Raw genomic sequence first — 14,375 nt, 5'->3', positions numbered from 1 at the left:
GCCAGGAGCTGGACTCGGCCGGGCATTACCGCGCGGCCCAAGGGCTTGCGGCGATCGCAGCTGGAGCCCGAACCCGCGAGCCAGGGAATTGCGTCGGGCTGGGGGCCCCACGAACAAAGCTGGGGCGGGCGGGACGTAGCAGATCTCGCTGTCCCCAGCGGGACATGAACACGCCCCCTGGGCCCCGCGCCGGCGCACTAGACGCTCCGGGGCGCTGACTCCTGCGGGTCGCCGTCCTTTCCCAGCATGCAGTGCGGCACCTGCGCGCTGGGAAGGTTCGTCGCGTGATGGAGCCGGCTGCTGCCGTCGCCGCCGCCTCGGACATGTTCGACACTATAGTGATGGCGGAGGAGAGGTGGGGCTGGCAGAGGGGAATCTGCCCGGGGCCGAATCTCGCCCGGTGTTTCCCCGTGTAACCGGCCGGGGGGGTGAGTTGTCTGCAGGACCGAGAGTAACGGTCCGTCCTGCCCCGAGGGGAACGAATTTCTACCGCTGTGTGGGCTGACCGGGCACATCCCTCCCCCTCCAAACGAGAGCGTAAGCCCCGTGCGCGCGGCAAAGCCGCAGAACATTGTGCCTCGGCGTGACGGGAAGCTGCCGTCAGCTGACCGGAAGTAGCGTCTGTGTGTTTACGGTGACGCCCTGCCACGGGAGCCTAAGTCTGAGCGGGCGAGCCGACCGCCCAGGTCAGGCCATGGCAAGGGTCAAAAGCGGGTAATTAGTAGAGGCTTGGAAAGGCTGCAGAGGTTGGCCGGGGTCGGGCGTGGGCTGTTGCCTTGACGAGCTCTGGAGGCGGCCTCAAGCCGGCTCGCCGCGAGGAGCTCTGACAAGTTGGGTTGTGCTCAGCCTCCCGCCCCAGATTGAGCCGCGATTTCTCAGCACTCGCTACATTGGGAAGGTGTTGTAAGGAAGACACTTGTCTGGCTGTAGTGTCTCATCCTGTGCGACCTGAAGGTTCAGGACAGTTCTCAATATCTAAAGTAGCAAAAGCTTTCTCTTCCACTCCTACCTTACCAAAGCTGCTTTTGTTTCATATGTTAGGTTAAACAATCCTAGAATTTAAGACTGGAAAAAGTTCTACCATCTAGGTCATTGGTTCCCAAACTTTTCACTAGGACGGACCTCCAAACATCCCCCTAACTGCTCGCGGACCCTCATTAATGCCAATTCTAGCTGTTGCGTAAACTTCATTAAATGAAAAAGGAAACCACAACAAAGATTTTTCAGACAGGATTAATAAGTCATTGGAAGATATATAATTGAAAAATAATTTATTGTAATTTTGCAATTTATTTAAAAGATATCTTTGATGATAATTCTTATTTGTTCCTTTTTTTTCACGGACCCCGTACAGTATCATGGATATCCATGGGCCTGTGGACCCCAGGTTGGGAATGACTGATCTAGGTAGTTTCTTTGCAGATGTAGGCTGAAAAGAGAGAGTATTACGCTTATTGGGATTTGAAGTTTGGCCTCCGTCATTGCAGATAAGATATCTGTGTTACATATCTAGCTCTGAAGGAACCCAGATGTGGAATTGCATAACAACTAAATGTAGTCTGTAACCCGTCATTTAAATTAGCTTCTGTCACAGATGACTGGAGGATAGCTAATGTGATGCTAGCCTTTAAAAAGGGCTCCAGAGGTGATCCTGGCAACTACAGGCCAGTCAGTCTGACTTCAGAACCGGGCAAACTGGCTGAAACTCTAGCAAAGAACAGAACTGTCAGGCATGTAGATGAACATAAATTGTTGGGGAAGAGTCAACACTGCTTTTGTAAAGGGAAGTCGTGCCTCACCAATCTATTAGAATTTTTGGAAAGGATCAACAAGCGTGTGGACAAGGGGGATCTTGTGGATATAGTGTACTTAGATTTTCAGTAAATCTTTGACAAGGTCCCTCACCAAAATCTCTTAAGCAAAGTTAACTGTCATGGGATAAGAGGGAAGATCCTCTCTTGGACTGGTAACTGGTTAAAAGATCAGAAACAATGGGTAGGAATAAATGGTCAGTTTTCAGAAAGGAGAGAGGTAAATAGTGGTGTCCCCCAGGTTTCTGTACTTGGGACCAGTCCTATTCAACATATTTATAAATGATACAGAAAAAAGGATAGATAGCGAGGTGACAAAATTTGCAGATGAGACAAAACTACTCCAAATAGTTAAGTCCCAAGCAGCCTGTGAAGAGGTATAAAAGGATCTTCATAAATTGGGTGATTGGGCAGCAGAATGGGAGATAAATCCAGTGTTGATAAATGCAAACTAATGCACATCAGAAAATATAATCCCAACTATACATATAAAATGATGTGGTCTGACTTAGTTGTTACCAATCAGGAAAGAGGTGTTGGAGTCTCTGTGAATAGTTCTCTGAAAACATCCACTCGATGTGCAGCAGCAGTCAAAAAAGCTTACAAAATATTGGGAATCATTAAGAAAGGAATAGATAATAAGACAGAAAATGGAATATTGTGTACAGATGTGGTCGCCCCATCTCAAAAAAGATATATTGGAAGTGGAAAATGTTCAGAAAAGGGCAACAAAAATGATTAAGGTATGGAATGTCTGCCATTTGAGGAGAGATTAATAAGGCTGGGATTTTTTAGCTTGGAAGAAAGACGATTAAGGGGGGATATGATAGAGGTATATAAAATCATGACTGACATGGAGAAAATAAATAAGGAATAGTTATTTACTCCTTCTCACAACATCAGTACTAGGGGTCACTGAATGAAATTAATAGGCAGCAGGTTTAAAACAAACAATAGGAAATAGTTTTTCACACAAGGCACAGTTAACCTGTGGAACTCCTTGCCAGAGAATGTCGTGAAGACCAAGCCTACAGTAGAGTTTAAAAAAGAACTAGATAAATTCATGGGGTCCATCAGTGGCTATTAGCATGAATGGTATCCCTAGCCTCTGTTTGCAAAAGGCTGGAAATGGGCGACAGGGAATTAATCACTTGATTTTTACCTTTTCTGTTCATTCTCTCAGGGATACCTGGCATTGGCCACTGTCAGAAGACAGGATACTGTGTTAGATGGACATATGGTCTGACCCAGTATGGCTGTTCTTATATTTAAATGGAGTCCTTAATGCTTTCTTTTAATATTAATTTGTGACAGTTCTCCCTTAAGAGATCTCCTTTTCTTCACGAGCTTTTGTTTTGCCAAAACATCGGATGCTTCACAGTACTACTGTGGTGTAGTGGTGGCCATGTCTGTCCTGGAATGTGACAGGCAAGATCGTTGATGTAATATATTTTAGTGGACCAACTTCTGTTGGTGAGAGGGACAAGTTTTTGAGCCAGAGCTGGATGATCTAACAGAATATTTTTCTACTTCAAATTGTATGATTCTTTAGTATATTAAATTAAAACTCTCTTTCCAACAAGTAAGTCCAATAAATATTACCTCACCCAGGTTGTATCTTTAATACTACAGTAAACTCTCTTATATCTGGCATTCTGTTATCCAGAACTCTCAGATAACCGGCATTTAACCATAAGTAAGTTTTAGTTATGTTTTTTTAAGTACAGTATCCTGAAAGTAAATGCAAATAAATACAGTATAAGTTTACAGTGTACGATACTACTGTTGGTAAATAAAGTACTCTGCATACATTTTTGTTTGTTTCTTAATATCTAATATTATCTAATATTTAATATCTAATCTTGTTTTTCTTTAGTGTTATTTGTTATTAGGTATACCTCTCTGTTATCTACAATATTTGAATATCTAGCAATCTCCTGGTCCCAGGGCTGCTGGATATGAAAGAGTTTACTGTACTATGTAACAAAAAGACTGATGTGTTGTTCCACTTTGTCTCATGAGTAAGTAGTTTGAAATTACTTTGAAATCTGTGGCATTACAAAAGCAACATTTCAGTAAAAGTAGTAAAATATTCAGTATTTTTGTGGCCTAGTATTTGTGCCTTAGCTGATATGATTTTACTTGGATTAATTTTATATCTCTTTCTCCCTTTACAGATTTCATGGGGAAGGCTATCAAGAAGGTTATTCTGAAGGAAGTCATATTGGTGTTATTGAGGGAAGGCGGTCTGGAGCACTACATGGTGCCCGGATTGGGTCTGAGGTAAATTACAAAACTTCCTAAAAATCAATGGGCTTGTCTACACTACCGCCTTCCTTCGAAGGAAGGATGGTAATTAGGGTGTTGGGAGTTTACTAATGAAGCGCTTCCGTGCATAAGCAGTACTTTATTAGGCAAATTGTCCCCACCCCCCGTGCCAACTTCAAAGTTTTAAACTTTGAAGTACCAGCACGCGTCTAGCCAACGGCTCACCCACCGGTACTTCGAAGTGCCAGGGCAACTTTGAAGTCCCCTTACTCCTGAGGGCTCCTGGAGTAAGGGGACTTCGAAGTTGCCCCAGCACTGCGAAGTACTGGCAGGTGCACTGCGGCTAGTTGTTTGCCTATGCACGGCAGCACTTCATTAGTAAACTCCCAACACCCTAATTACCATCCTTCCTTTGAAGGAAGGTGGTAGTGTAGACAAGCCCAATGTGTTGCTGAGATTAGGTGATAGTGTACTGAAGCAGTGTTTAAGCAAAGCATGATGGGTGACATAAGCCTTGCGTTGTTTGTATTTCTTCAAGTCCTTCATTCCAGGAACATACCAAAAACTGATTTAATATCATACATAAAGCTATATTAAGAAAACATTAACATTGCTTGGTGAAGTATTTGAAATTCATGAGCTGCCTCAGTTGAGGTTTTGTGTCCATTTGTGTTTTGCAGTCTCTAATTACTTTTTTTCAAATAAGGCAATTTCAAAAATTTTTTTCTAGCTCTAGGTGTACATATATAATATCTAGTACTACCATGCAGTGCTCTGTATTTCAGGCAATGTCTCTGAAACTCACTAACATTCTCAACGTGTTTTTGTGTGGATTTGGGTTTTATATGCTGGGGAAGAAGGATGTTGGTTTGTGTTTTGTCTCTTGAGGAGAAAAAAGAGGAACACAAGGGAACCTTACTCTCAACATTAAAGCTCTTCTGACTTGTGCAAATTGGCAATAAGGGTGTAACTTTATGGAGCAGTTTGGCTAAATGCAATCTGGGCACATTAGTTTATGCATCTTAGTAGAGAAGAGAAACCCTGTGCATCCCAAGAACTGTGTGTAATTTAGGTTCTCACCTGCATGTCTTAAGTAGCAAGAACTGTTCAGTGTGGGTTTTTTAATTGATTTTTAGTACAGTTTTTATTTAATGCTAATTTAACCACTGTGCCATACGGACTAGTTGTCTGTGCAGCCTAAGATCGCAATCTACTTTCTCAGTCCCAGAGATCATGTGGCTTTCCGTGCAAGATCAGGACATAAATATTATGAAAGAGAGTAGCTCGATCAAGTGAATAACTGTTACCATTTGTAGTAGTTAATATAGGCAACAGAAGGCCTACACAGCCTTCCCAAAAAGACTGGGGTAGCCCCACTCACCACAGTCCTTATGGATGGGAAGACTGGGCTCTTGCTTTCGTGTGTCTGGCTGGCTGCTACTGGGGCCATGGCTGAGGGATGCTGGGGCTGACCGGCTTTCTTGGAGTCAGAAGGAGGGGAGCTGAGACTGCCCAGAACTAGGGGAAGGGATGTGTGGACCTTGGAAGAATGTGGGGGAGAGTAGCCGTAGTGGAGTGGATTTGGGGATACATGACGGGCCAGTGGCCACTATGGGAGCTTGACTCCGATGGGCATGGAAGGGGCAGCGCTGGGGCTTGCCTTCTTCAAGCCAGGCCTTCACCAACTGCCTCTGCTTGTTACCTTAAGGTGCATTCATTGAAGGATCCACTCCAATTTCAGTTTTTTTCCTTTCACCATGTCAAGTGTAGAATAATTATCTGTAATTATTTTATAAAGTGAACTGTGTATTTTTTCCACATAAAGGAAAGCTTTAACCATTTTTGCTCAAGTTTGTTTTCAGGAATAATTGAGCTCCAAAGATCAGGTTTTCAGCAAGTGACAGAAAACTGGGCTTTAGAGTGAAGGCTTGAAACTGAAAGGGGCGGTGTGTTCTCTTTCAAAATGGTAAACAGCTAACTGTGCTAAGAATCTGATCTTTCAGAGTTGATTATGGAAAATTCTGATTTCATATTATGGCCTTGCCTCAGAAGGCTGAAAAGGACTGTCAAAGGAGTACTAGTCAAAAAATTCTAGCCTGGCAAAAGCTTTCAGAATGTACTGAACCATTTAAAAAAATGCTTGATTCAGATATCCTGCTAAATTTCTCTCTCAGATATTTATAGAGAGTAAAATTTTCAAATACCTGAGTGGCGTAAGACATTGAAAGCCATTGGGGCCTATGCTCTTTTTCTCTCCATCACCGTGCAGCTGGATTTATAATTATGAAGTAGAGGTGTGGTAATAATGGCACAAGCTTTTGAGGAATTAAAGCAGATAAAATAAGGTGGGATGTTGTGTAAAATTGCACTTTCCATTGCAGTTTAAATTGAGGTTCAGTGCACTCTGATGTGAAATGGATTTTAGAAGTAGTATAAGAAGATGTTTTGATTTTCATTTGTCGTGTGCTAGTGACTAGCTAGAATATGAACACAGATAAAGAGGACACTTTTAAACTAAATTCTTAAAAATTTACAGATTGGATATTACGTTGGTTTTGCTATGACATGGCAGCATCTGCTTCAAAGATACGAAGAAAAAGAAAAGTCCAGGTATGGCTGAAAAATATTGCTAATAACCTCCTTAATTTTGTAGTTTATTTTCTCTGAGGGGAGGCTAAAAGATTTTTGTAGGTGCTCTGATGTAGTATACACTATGTCTTTAGGAATGTATAGGAAGAACAACTGATAGGCTTTTTTCCTTTGCATAACAAGAATCAAACTTGCCAAGTTGCAGGCGGAGTGTTTTTGAAATGAATCAAAGTAGAAACCATGACAGTGACTTACATGAAAGGATTCCCTCTTAACAGCCATGATGATGAGAAAAATATATATTGATACAATTGTAGCTATTATATTTTGAGTAAGGCTACTAGTTGAGAGTGTGCTGTGTTCTTACTGCTAAAGATTGAGCGTCACAGTTTATTCATTTCCTACAGCCATTGCACACTCCCTATACTAAGCTTGTGATGGGATTTGAATAGGATATCTTATTTCTCATCTACATCGTGCTTGCAGTGGGGAATTCTCTGCTCAGCTGTGGGACAATATGCCACTACACCATTATTTGTGCTGAGCCACAGAGGAGTGGCAGAATCCTTCACATCTGTGTTTACCATTGCCTATTCTTCAGCAGCATTTCTAATTTTAGTGGCAGGAGGAAAGTGTTGCTGAAAGGAAGGGTCTCAGACTCTCAACTTGTGGGCCATTTACAGCCCAAACAGTTCCACAATCTGTCCTGCACAGACCTGCCAGTTCGTGAGTCCCTGAGGCCCAGGAGGAGATGTCCTGTACCATTTCCCACAAGCCCAGCCCCTGTTCCATCCTGTCCCTCCCCATCATACTCCTTTCCTTTAAGTTCCTTTCCTGATGAATGTGATATTACTTCGGGGATTACTGAGGGGCCTGACACCGAGTGGCATCTAGGAAATGGAGGGATGCAGCTGCCTCTGCTCTACTCTGCCACCATCTTCCAGGCCAGCCTGGTCACTCTGCTTCACTGTGGGGGCAGGAAGCAGAGCACTCTGACCTACTGTTCTCTGCTCTGCAGAAGGCTGGGTCTGGGGTACTCTGCTTACTGTTGCTGTGGTGAAGTGAAGTGACCAGGCTGGGCTGGGAGATGGCAGCAGAGCAGAACAGGCTGCTAAATTGTTCTGCTTCCCAGTAGCTCCCACCGCCGCAGTGAGTGTAGGGGATCCAACTCCTGCTGCCAGCCCAGCCTATCCAGGGCCACGCAAGCTCACCTGAGTGTGGGGGCCATCACATCCATAGGTCAGTTGGGATGGCCACCGTGGAATGCTCCAAAACATGGGGTTCAGGGTGGCTGCCCTGAACGTCCTGTGGCTCTGCACGCATCTCCCCTGGAACACAGGTATGTGCCGGCAGCAGTGGGGAGCTAGCAGCCAGAAGTCACTTTAGCCCTGCTGCATTTCTGCTTCTGGTAGTGGCAGGGATCGGGGGCAGTTAAATCACCCAGAGGCAGCAGACGAGGCTGGGGTGGGATGCATGTGAGCAACGGAGCACATGGACCAGCAGGGGTGGCAAAGTCCCCCATCCTCCCTGGTCCCTGCCAGAGAGGGGTGCCTGCTGGCTTGCTAGGAGGCTTTGAGGACTGGTACTGGCTCAAAGGTAAATTACCATTATCCTAAGGAAAGGAGTCTGTGTGTATCCTCTCATGGTTTCTTTTTCATAAATGTTTAATCTGGTGAGGGTCCATTGTTTTGAAACTGTTAATTGTACCATCCATGAATCACAAATTCTGCTTATCCAGATTTATTTAGCCAGCTGTCTTAGACATTCAGGTCCTTTCTATATGTTAGGTTTGAGACGCTTGCTTGGAATTTTTAGATTTCCATCTATATAGTGTCTTCATTTCAAGTCTTTTAGGTTTTATAATTTATTTATATATGCTTATTTAACAATGCATCATAGACCCTTTTCCATATAACAACTAAAATTTAATGCTCTAAATACACAAGATATAAACATGTAAAAATCAGTGGTACCTGAAAAGCATTCTTAAACACAAATGTTTTTCAACTTGCTTTTAAAAGAAGCCACTTTGGTTGTATCCTTGTCATAAAGTAAGTATGGAGGCAAAGAAATGTGCCACTCCTGCAGCAACAGGTGCTAGAATACAGCCAGTTTTCATATCCCAAAAAACCTGTGCTTCAAACCAAAGAGAGTGGAACGGTGTAAAAGAGTATTTAGGAGTCCCTCGATGAAGAGCTGTGGGTTATATCTGCTCTTAGAATACCAGTGTAGACGCATCAATGACTGGAGAGACTCTCCATCTCACTCAGAGGCACTAGCTAGGTAGACAAAAGAAGTCTTCTTTTGATCAAGCATTGTCTACGTTTGGGGTGAAATTGGCAGAGCTACATTTCAGGTGTGAGGTCTGTCAACAGAACTTGGCACTCTTGTCAACAGCCTTCTGCCTCTCACCCAAGAGGGAGAACACCTTTCTTGATAGAATCTGTCAACAAAAAAGCCATGAGGGACACTCAGGGGGGCTCTCTGTAGACACACAGGGCTTCCAGGTCACTGGGCAGCCCTGTCTACTGTGCTTCCAGTTGGCCGTTCTCTCAAGAAAGTGGCCAGGCAGTCGAGCTGCTCTCTGTCGATGGAGCAGATTTATGGAGCAGTCTGATTTTGTGTGTGGCCGAAATGTGTCGACAGAAGTTCTTCTGGAAGATATCTTTTGACAGTAACTTCTGTTGACAGATCTCTATAGTGTAGACATAGCCAAGATGTATCGGGGGTAGCCATATTAGTCTGTTTCCGCAAGAACAGCAAGATGTCCTGTAGCACCTTTATAGACTAACAGATTTTTTTGGAGCATAAGCTTTTCGTGTTAGTCTATAGGGTGCCACAGGACGTCTTGTTTTTGTAGCCAAGATGATGAATTGGTTTCAGTATGAAGATACTTAACTATTCCTGTTATAGAATTGATTGTATTTGGTGAAATTCATGGGCTAGGACTCATAACCAAACAGCCAGCTACTTCTTTAGACATCTAGGTGGATTTCAAGAATTAGTTAGTATTACTTTGATTATTTAATTCCATTACAGTCTTGGGCCTGATTTTTTTTATTTTTTTTGTTGATTTGATAGTGTATTTAATTAGTTTTGCTTTTGTGATTTTTTTTTTTTTTAATTTGAGGATTTGAATTAAAAGACACTGAGTAATATTTCTTCCTCTAGAAGACCTGGGTGGATACAAAACAGTCAACCTGAAACCCTGACCACCTCCCCTAATTAGTTTTGTACAGCTGTTCAATTGGAGCTGTCTTGTTCACCTGATGTATGTGTGGTGCCTGTTAGTTTAATGTGAATACCATGACGACCTTGCACCTGGAGTGTTTTGGAACTCACTGTCAGTAACAATTGTGTTTATATGTTCCCATATTAATTTTAAATGTAATCTGTAGCTGATAGGAATCATTTTCTCAGGCCAGTGAGGTGTAAGGGCATCAGTACTATTTCTAGAGGTAATGTTGGAATGCCTACCGTCTCTGCTCACACTATCTAGAGCATGGCTTAAATACTTCTATTTTTTTCTTTAGTGTAATACAAGTATGTCTTGCAAGTATGTCCTGATGCCAAGAGTCTGAATTTCTTAGTGCCTGTCCTGCCAAGAGGGAAGTAGACTTTTCTTTTAAACCTCGCCATGTGTATATCCATGAGTCGTCATAAATTTTGTAAAGTCTGGTTGTGGCAAATCCAACTTAAAGAGCCACCACCACACATACATAACTTCATAATATATTTTGGCAATCTGTCATACTTTCATCATCATCATTACTATTTTTGGTTACCAATATGTTTAGTAATATGTTACATTTTCATAGTTTTCTCTCGTCAGTGGTCTGGAAACATAAATATGTCCTAATATGTTTTCTAATGAGTCTAAGGAAAAATCTCTTTTGAGCTATTTATAAAGAAGTTTAACACAGTATACACATGGTATGTGTGTTAAAAAAACTGATTTTGCAAATGGTTGACATTGGTAGTCTCATTGATTAAAATAGGGTCCGTTTTGCAAGAAGAGAGTGGCAGAATTGGGCAAGGTATTTTGCAGTGTAACATGTTAATAGCAAATAATTAGTGTGGTCTTCATGTGGCAACTGGAAAAAAATCTTTGTTTGGCTGAATAGAAACACTATAAGAAAATTGTATTTTCATTTTTTTGCAGTAAGAAAAGAAAGGCCCTGGAATCATTAATAGGAATGATTCAGAAATATCCTTATGAAAACCCTACTTATGACAAACTTCATGAAGATCTGGAGAAAATCAGAGGAAAATTTAAACAGGTTTGTAGTATTTGGTTGTCATTTTAGCACAGAATAGCGATTTCTGAAAATACTGCAGTCTAAATTGGCAGTAATATAAAGCTACAATTATGCAGTTTTGAGTATTATTTTATTGGTTCTTTCTGGGCTATTTATATTAGTTACAGTTGTAATAGTTTTTTAACTTAGTGGAAGGGGCAAAATAAGTTGCAGTTCTCCAGTCCATGTCAAGTCCAAAAATACTTATCCTACAGGGAAAAAAGGCTAAAAGCAAATTAATACTGACGAGAGACAGCTGTGGAAGGCAGAGAAGAAAAAAGTAGAAATGGGAAGGGTGTTGTGTTATAAATTACGTGAAATTAACACACGTTTTAAAACATCTATATGTGGTTTCTTTTAGGTTTGCTCATTGCTAAATATTCAGTCTGATTTTAGATTTAATACTGAAAGATCTGCACTTACTTTTTGAGTACAACAGATGAAGATAAAATACACGGCTCAAGAAGAAACATTAAAGAATATGTATCGGGGGAGTGATTAACTGTAATAAAGATTAAAGGCAGATAAAGTCAGAATATAAACAGGTTTTTTATTTTTCAAAGGGGAAGGAGAAGAGTTAATCAGTGGTGGAAAGGCACCTCTTTAATGTTTGCTGTGTTCCAGTCTTACTTGTTCATTGTAGCAATAGTGCATACATACACCAATCCCTCAAAATGCAAAACTTCCATATTCATACATCAGTTGACTAAACCCAGATGGATAGTCTGTTTTTAATTTCAGCAGGGAAAATCTATTTATTCTGTGATGTTTTGTTTTATGATGGTTCTCCCTTTTTTATTATCTAAAGGACTGATATTTCAAAACATGTATAGATGACTGTGAATTTACACAATGTACACATTTACACAAATAGGTAGTAGATATTCTTCTTGCCCTGAGGAGCTTAAAATAAAGAGCTGTGTTATTTTTGATAGTGAAAGGTAAAGCAGAGGGTGGGATAAAAGTGAAAAGCGTATTAGACAGGGTTCTCAAAGCAGTTACAGTTCAAAACATAGACTATTGATACAGTAAATGCTCTATTTAATGGATTAGTAGGGGAGAAGGCGTGTGTTAATGCCAAAAGTCTTTTAAATCTAAGGATTTAATTGGATTATTTGGATAGTGTTGCCCACCCCGCCAGGATCCTCCCCGTCCTCCCCCCCAACACACAATAAATGCTGGCGACTGGAGGGGCTGGAGCCACTGCATGCTCCTCCCACCGAGGTGAGACGCGTATGCAAGTGTCACCTGCCTGCATATGCACCCCATCCCTGGTGAGAGGAGCATGTGGCAGTGGCTCCTGCAGTCACTCCGGCGGTAGTGCCTCCAGTGAGTTGCTGGCATTTACATTTCTTGAGGGGGCGCTGGCGGGCGTCTGTTGTGCCTAAAGTCTGCTTAATAAGGGTCCACTGAATCGAGGGTTTACTGTATTTTGTTGTTGATTTTCTGTATTATTTCCATGAGATGTAATAATTGACGTCTGATCCAGTGCAGAAAAAAATATATTGGTAGCTCAATCACTTCACATACCTTGACACTGTCATGTCAGGGATCAAACTGGCTACAAAAATACTGCAGTAATTGATTGTTTGCAAGATGGGAAAAGAAGTTTTCAATTTAATTCAGAAAATGAATGCTGGTGGAATATGTAAATAAATATTCAACTATGTTAGTTTAAGAGAAACTATTTATTTTGTTCAAAAGATATGCTGTATTTGATTGTACATATATATGTGACTTTTCACAAATAGAATGTATTATGGTCACTTCTAGATGGCTTTTCACTGCAGTGTAGTGTATGTGTAAGTCAGGAAGTAAAATTCCTTTATATATGTGGGTATAGAAAAATGTATGCACACTAGACCCCCAACATACACGATTTCGAATTACATGTTACGTGCATTAATGCGAGTCGAAATCTTGAGTGTGGGGAGCTGGGAACCAGCGCTGGTCAGTTTCCCACCTCTGCAAGCGAAGGGGAGTTGGGAGCCAGGCCGCCCCCTGATTCCCAGCTCCCTGCCACTTTGGGAGACAGGAAACTGACCAGCGCTGCTGCGCTGGTCAGTTTCCTGGCTCTGGCAAGCAGAGGGGAGCCAGGAGCCAGGCTGATGCCTGGTTCCTGGCTCTTCCCGACTTGTGCGAAGTTTGTGCTATGCCTGGTTGCCCAGGAACACAACCTACGCATAACTGGGGGGTCTACTCTGTATGCGTGCATATATATATATAATACAAATATACCAAAATTCATTATGGTATACAAAGTAAATAGAGGATTACAACATTCCTTTTAAAACCTCTTCACCCTGCTTTCACATTTTGAGATATGAAGAGGGGAATTGCATTACAGTTTTAGAAGGTGCATGCCAGAAAGAGAGATATACCAAATCTTTAAATTTGACACATATAAGAGTGAAGAGGGGTTTGTTATAAAAAAAAAAAAAAAAAAAAAAAATCCCATTTTAACATTTTTGAATATCTGTTTGCATGGTTAAGCATTTCAACAAGTCAGATCTAAATAACTGCTTAGAGCCACCTGCTGGAAGACCATATTACGTCCACTCAAAAATAAGCTCTTCTAAAAGTTAAAGTTGCAAGCAATTGCATATGTGTCTTCATCTGCTAAAACTGAGGTAGAAAATGTGTGCATGTGCCTCATGAAATATTTTTGATTATGGTGTAAAAAATGCCACTCTTTTCAAATAAAGTTTCCTTAAAATTGTTGTGTTTCCTTAGAAGTGTTAAGTTTACACTGCTACAGTTTGTATTGATTTGATTAATGGCTATCAACAGGACTTACATCCCCATCTGTGCCCTGAACTACAGCGCAGTCAAATATATAAACCACAAGGGATATTTTTCCATCATGCTTCAGGCCCTGGTTGACCACCAAGAACACTTAATAGACGTTTGTCGTGTTGCCAGACCAGGCACATGATGCACAAGCATGCCACATCTCTGGCCTGTGTCGAAGGATGGAGGCAGGCACCTTCGTCCCCTGCTGGGAGCTGGCTGTCAGGGACATGCACATGCCGCTCTGCGTTGTGGGGGGACACCACCTACTCCCTCATGTTCTGGCTTATGGAGCTTTGCACTGGGCAGCTGGACCTGAGACAGGAACTCTCAAATGCCTGATTCAACTGGGCACAGGTGCAGGCCAAGTGCTCCTTCAGCCACCTGGGGCATATCTCAGGTGCTGCCTCACCTCCCTGAACATGGGGGAGCACAATATCCCCCAAGCTGCAGTGGTGTGTTGTGCCCTACACAACATTGTGGTGGGGAAGGAGGAGGCCTCCCTCCTGGGATGCAGAAGAGATGCTGGCCACAGCTATGAGCAGCTGGGCACAGCTCCAATCTGCCAAGCCCATGTGGATCTGCAGCCAATCCATAAGGTCATAAGGGAGATCTTCTC

General features: G+C 42.2%; 1 protein-coding gene across 3 annotated transcripts; it reads left to right on the top strand.

The window, feature by feature from the left end:
- Positions 1 to 247: 247 nt before the first annotated feature.
- On the top strand, positions 248 to 13,956 carry LTO1 (LTO1 maturation factor of ABCE1). Of its 3 annotated transcripts, none has more exons than XM_074997445.1 (5): positions 248 to 355; positions 3,989 to 4,094; positions 6,616 to 6,689; positions 10,831 to 10,948; positions 11,328 to 13,956. In XM_074997445.1, the coding sequence occupies exons 1-5, from the start codon at positions 288 to 290 to the stop codon at positions 11,394 to 11,396; spliced, it is 435 nt and encodes a 144-aa protein (XP_074853546.1). In that variant the 5' UTR covers positions 248 to 287; the 3' UTR covers positions 11,397 to 13,956. The 3 variants fall into 3 exon arrangements, with proteins under 3 accessions (XP_074853546.1, XP_074853548.1, XP_074853547.1); XM_074997447.1 differs by lacking the exon at positions 248 to 355 and adding an exon at positions 460 to 714; XM_074997446.1 differs by lacking the exon at positions 248 to 355 and adding an exon at positions 739 to 3,832.
- Positions 13,957 to 14,375: the final 419 nt, after the last annotated feature.

Source organism: Carettochelys insculpta, chromosome 6, assembly GCF_033958435.1.
Source record: "Carettochelys insculpta isolate YL-2023 chromosome 6, ASM3395843v1, whole genome shotgun sequence".
Lineage (NCBI taxonomy): Eukaryota > Metazoa > Chordata > Testudines > Carettochelyidae > Carettochelys > Carettochelys insculpta.
The sequence above is the reverse complement of the archived record's forward strand: the minus strand, read 5'-3'. Positions and strand labels throughout refer to the sequence as shown.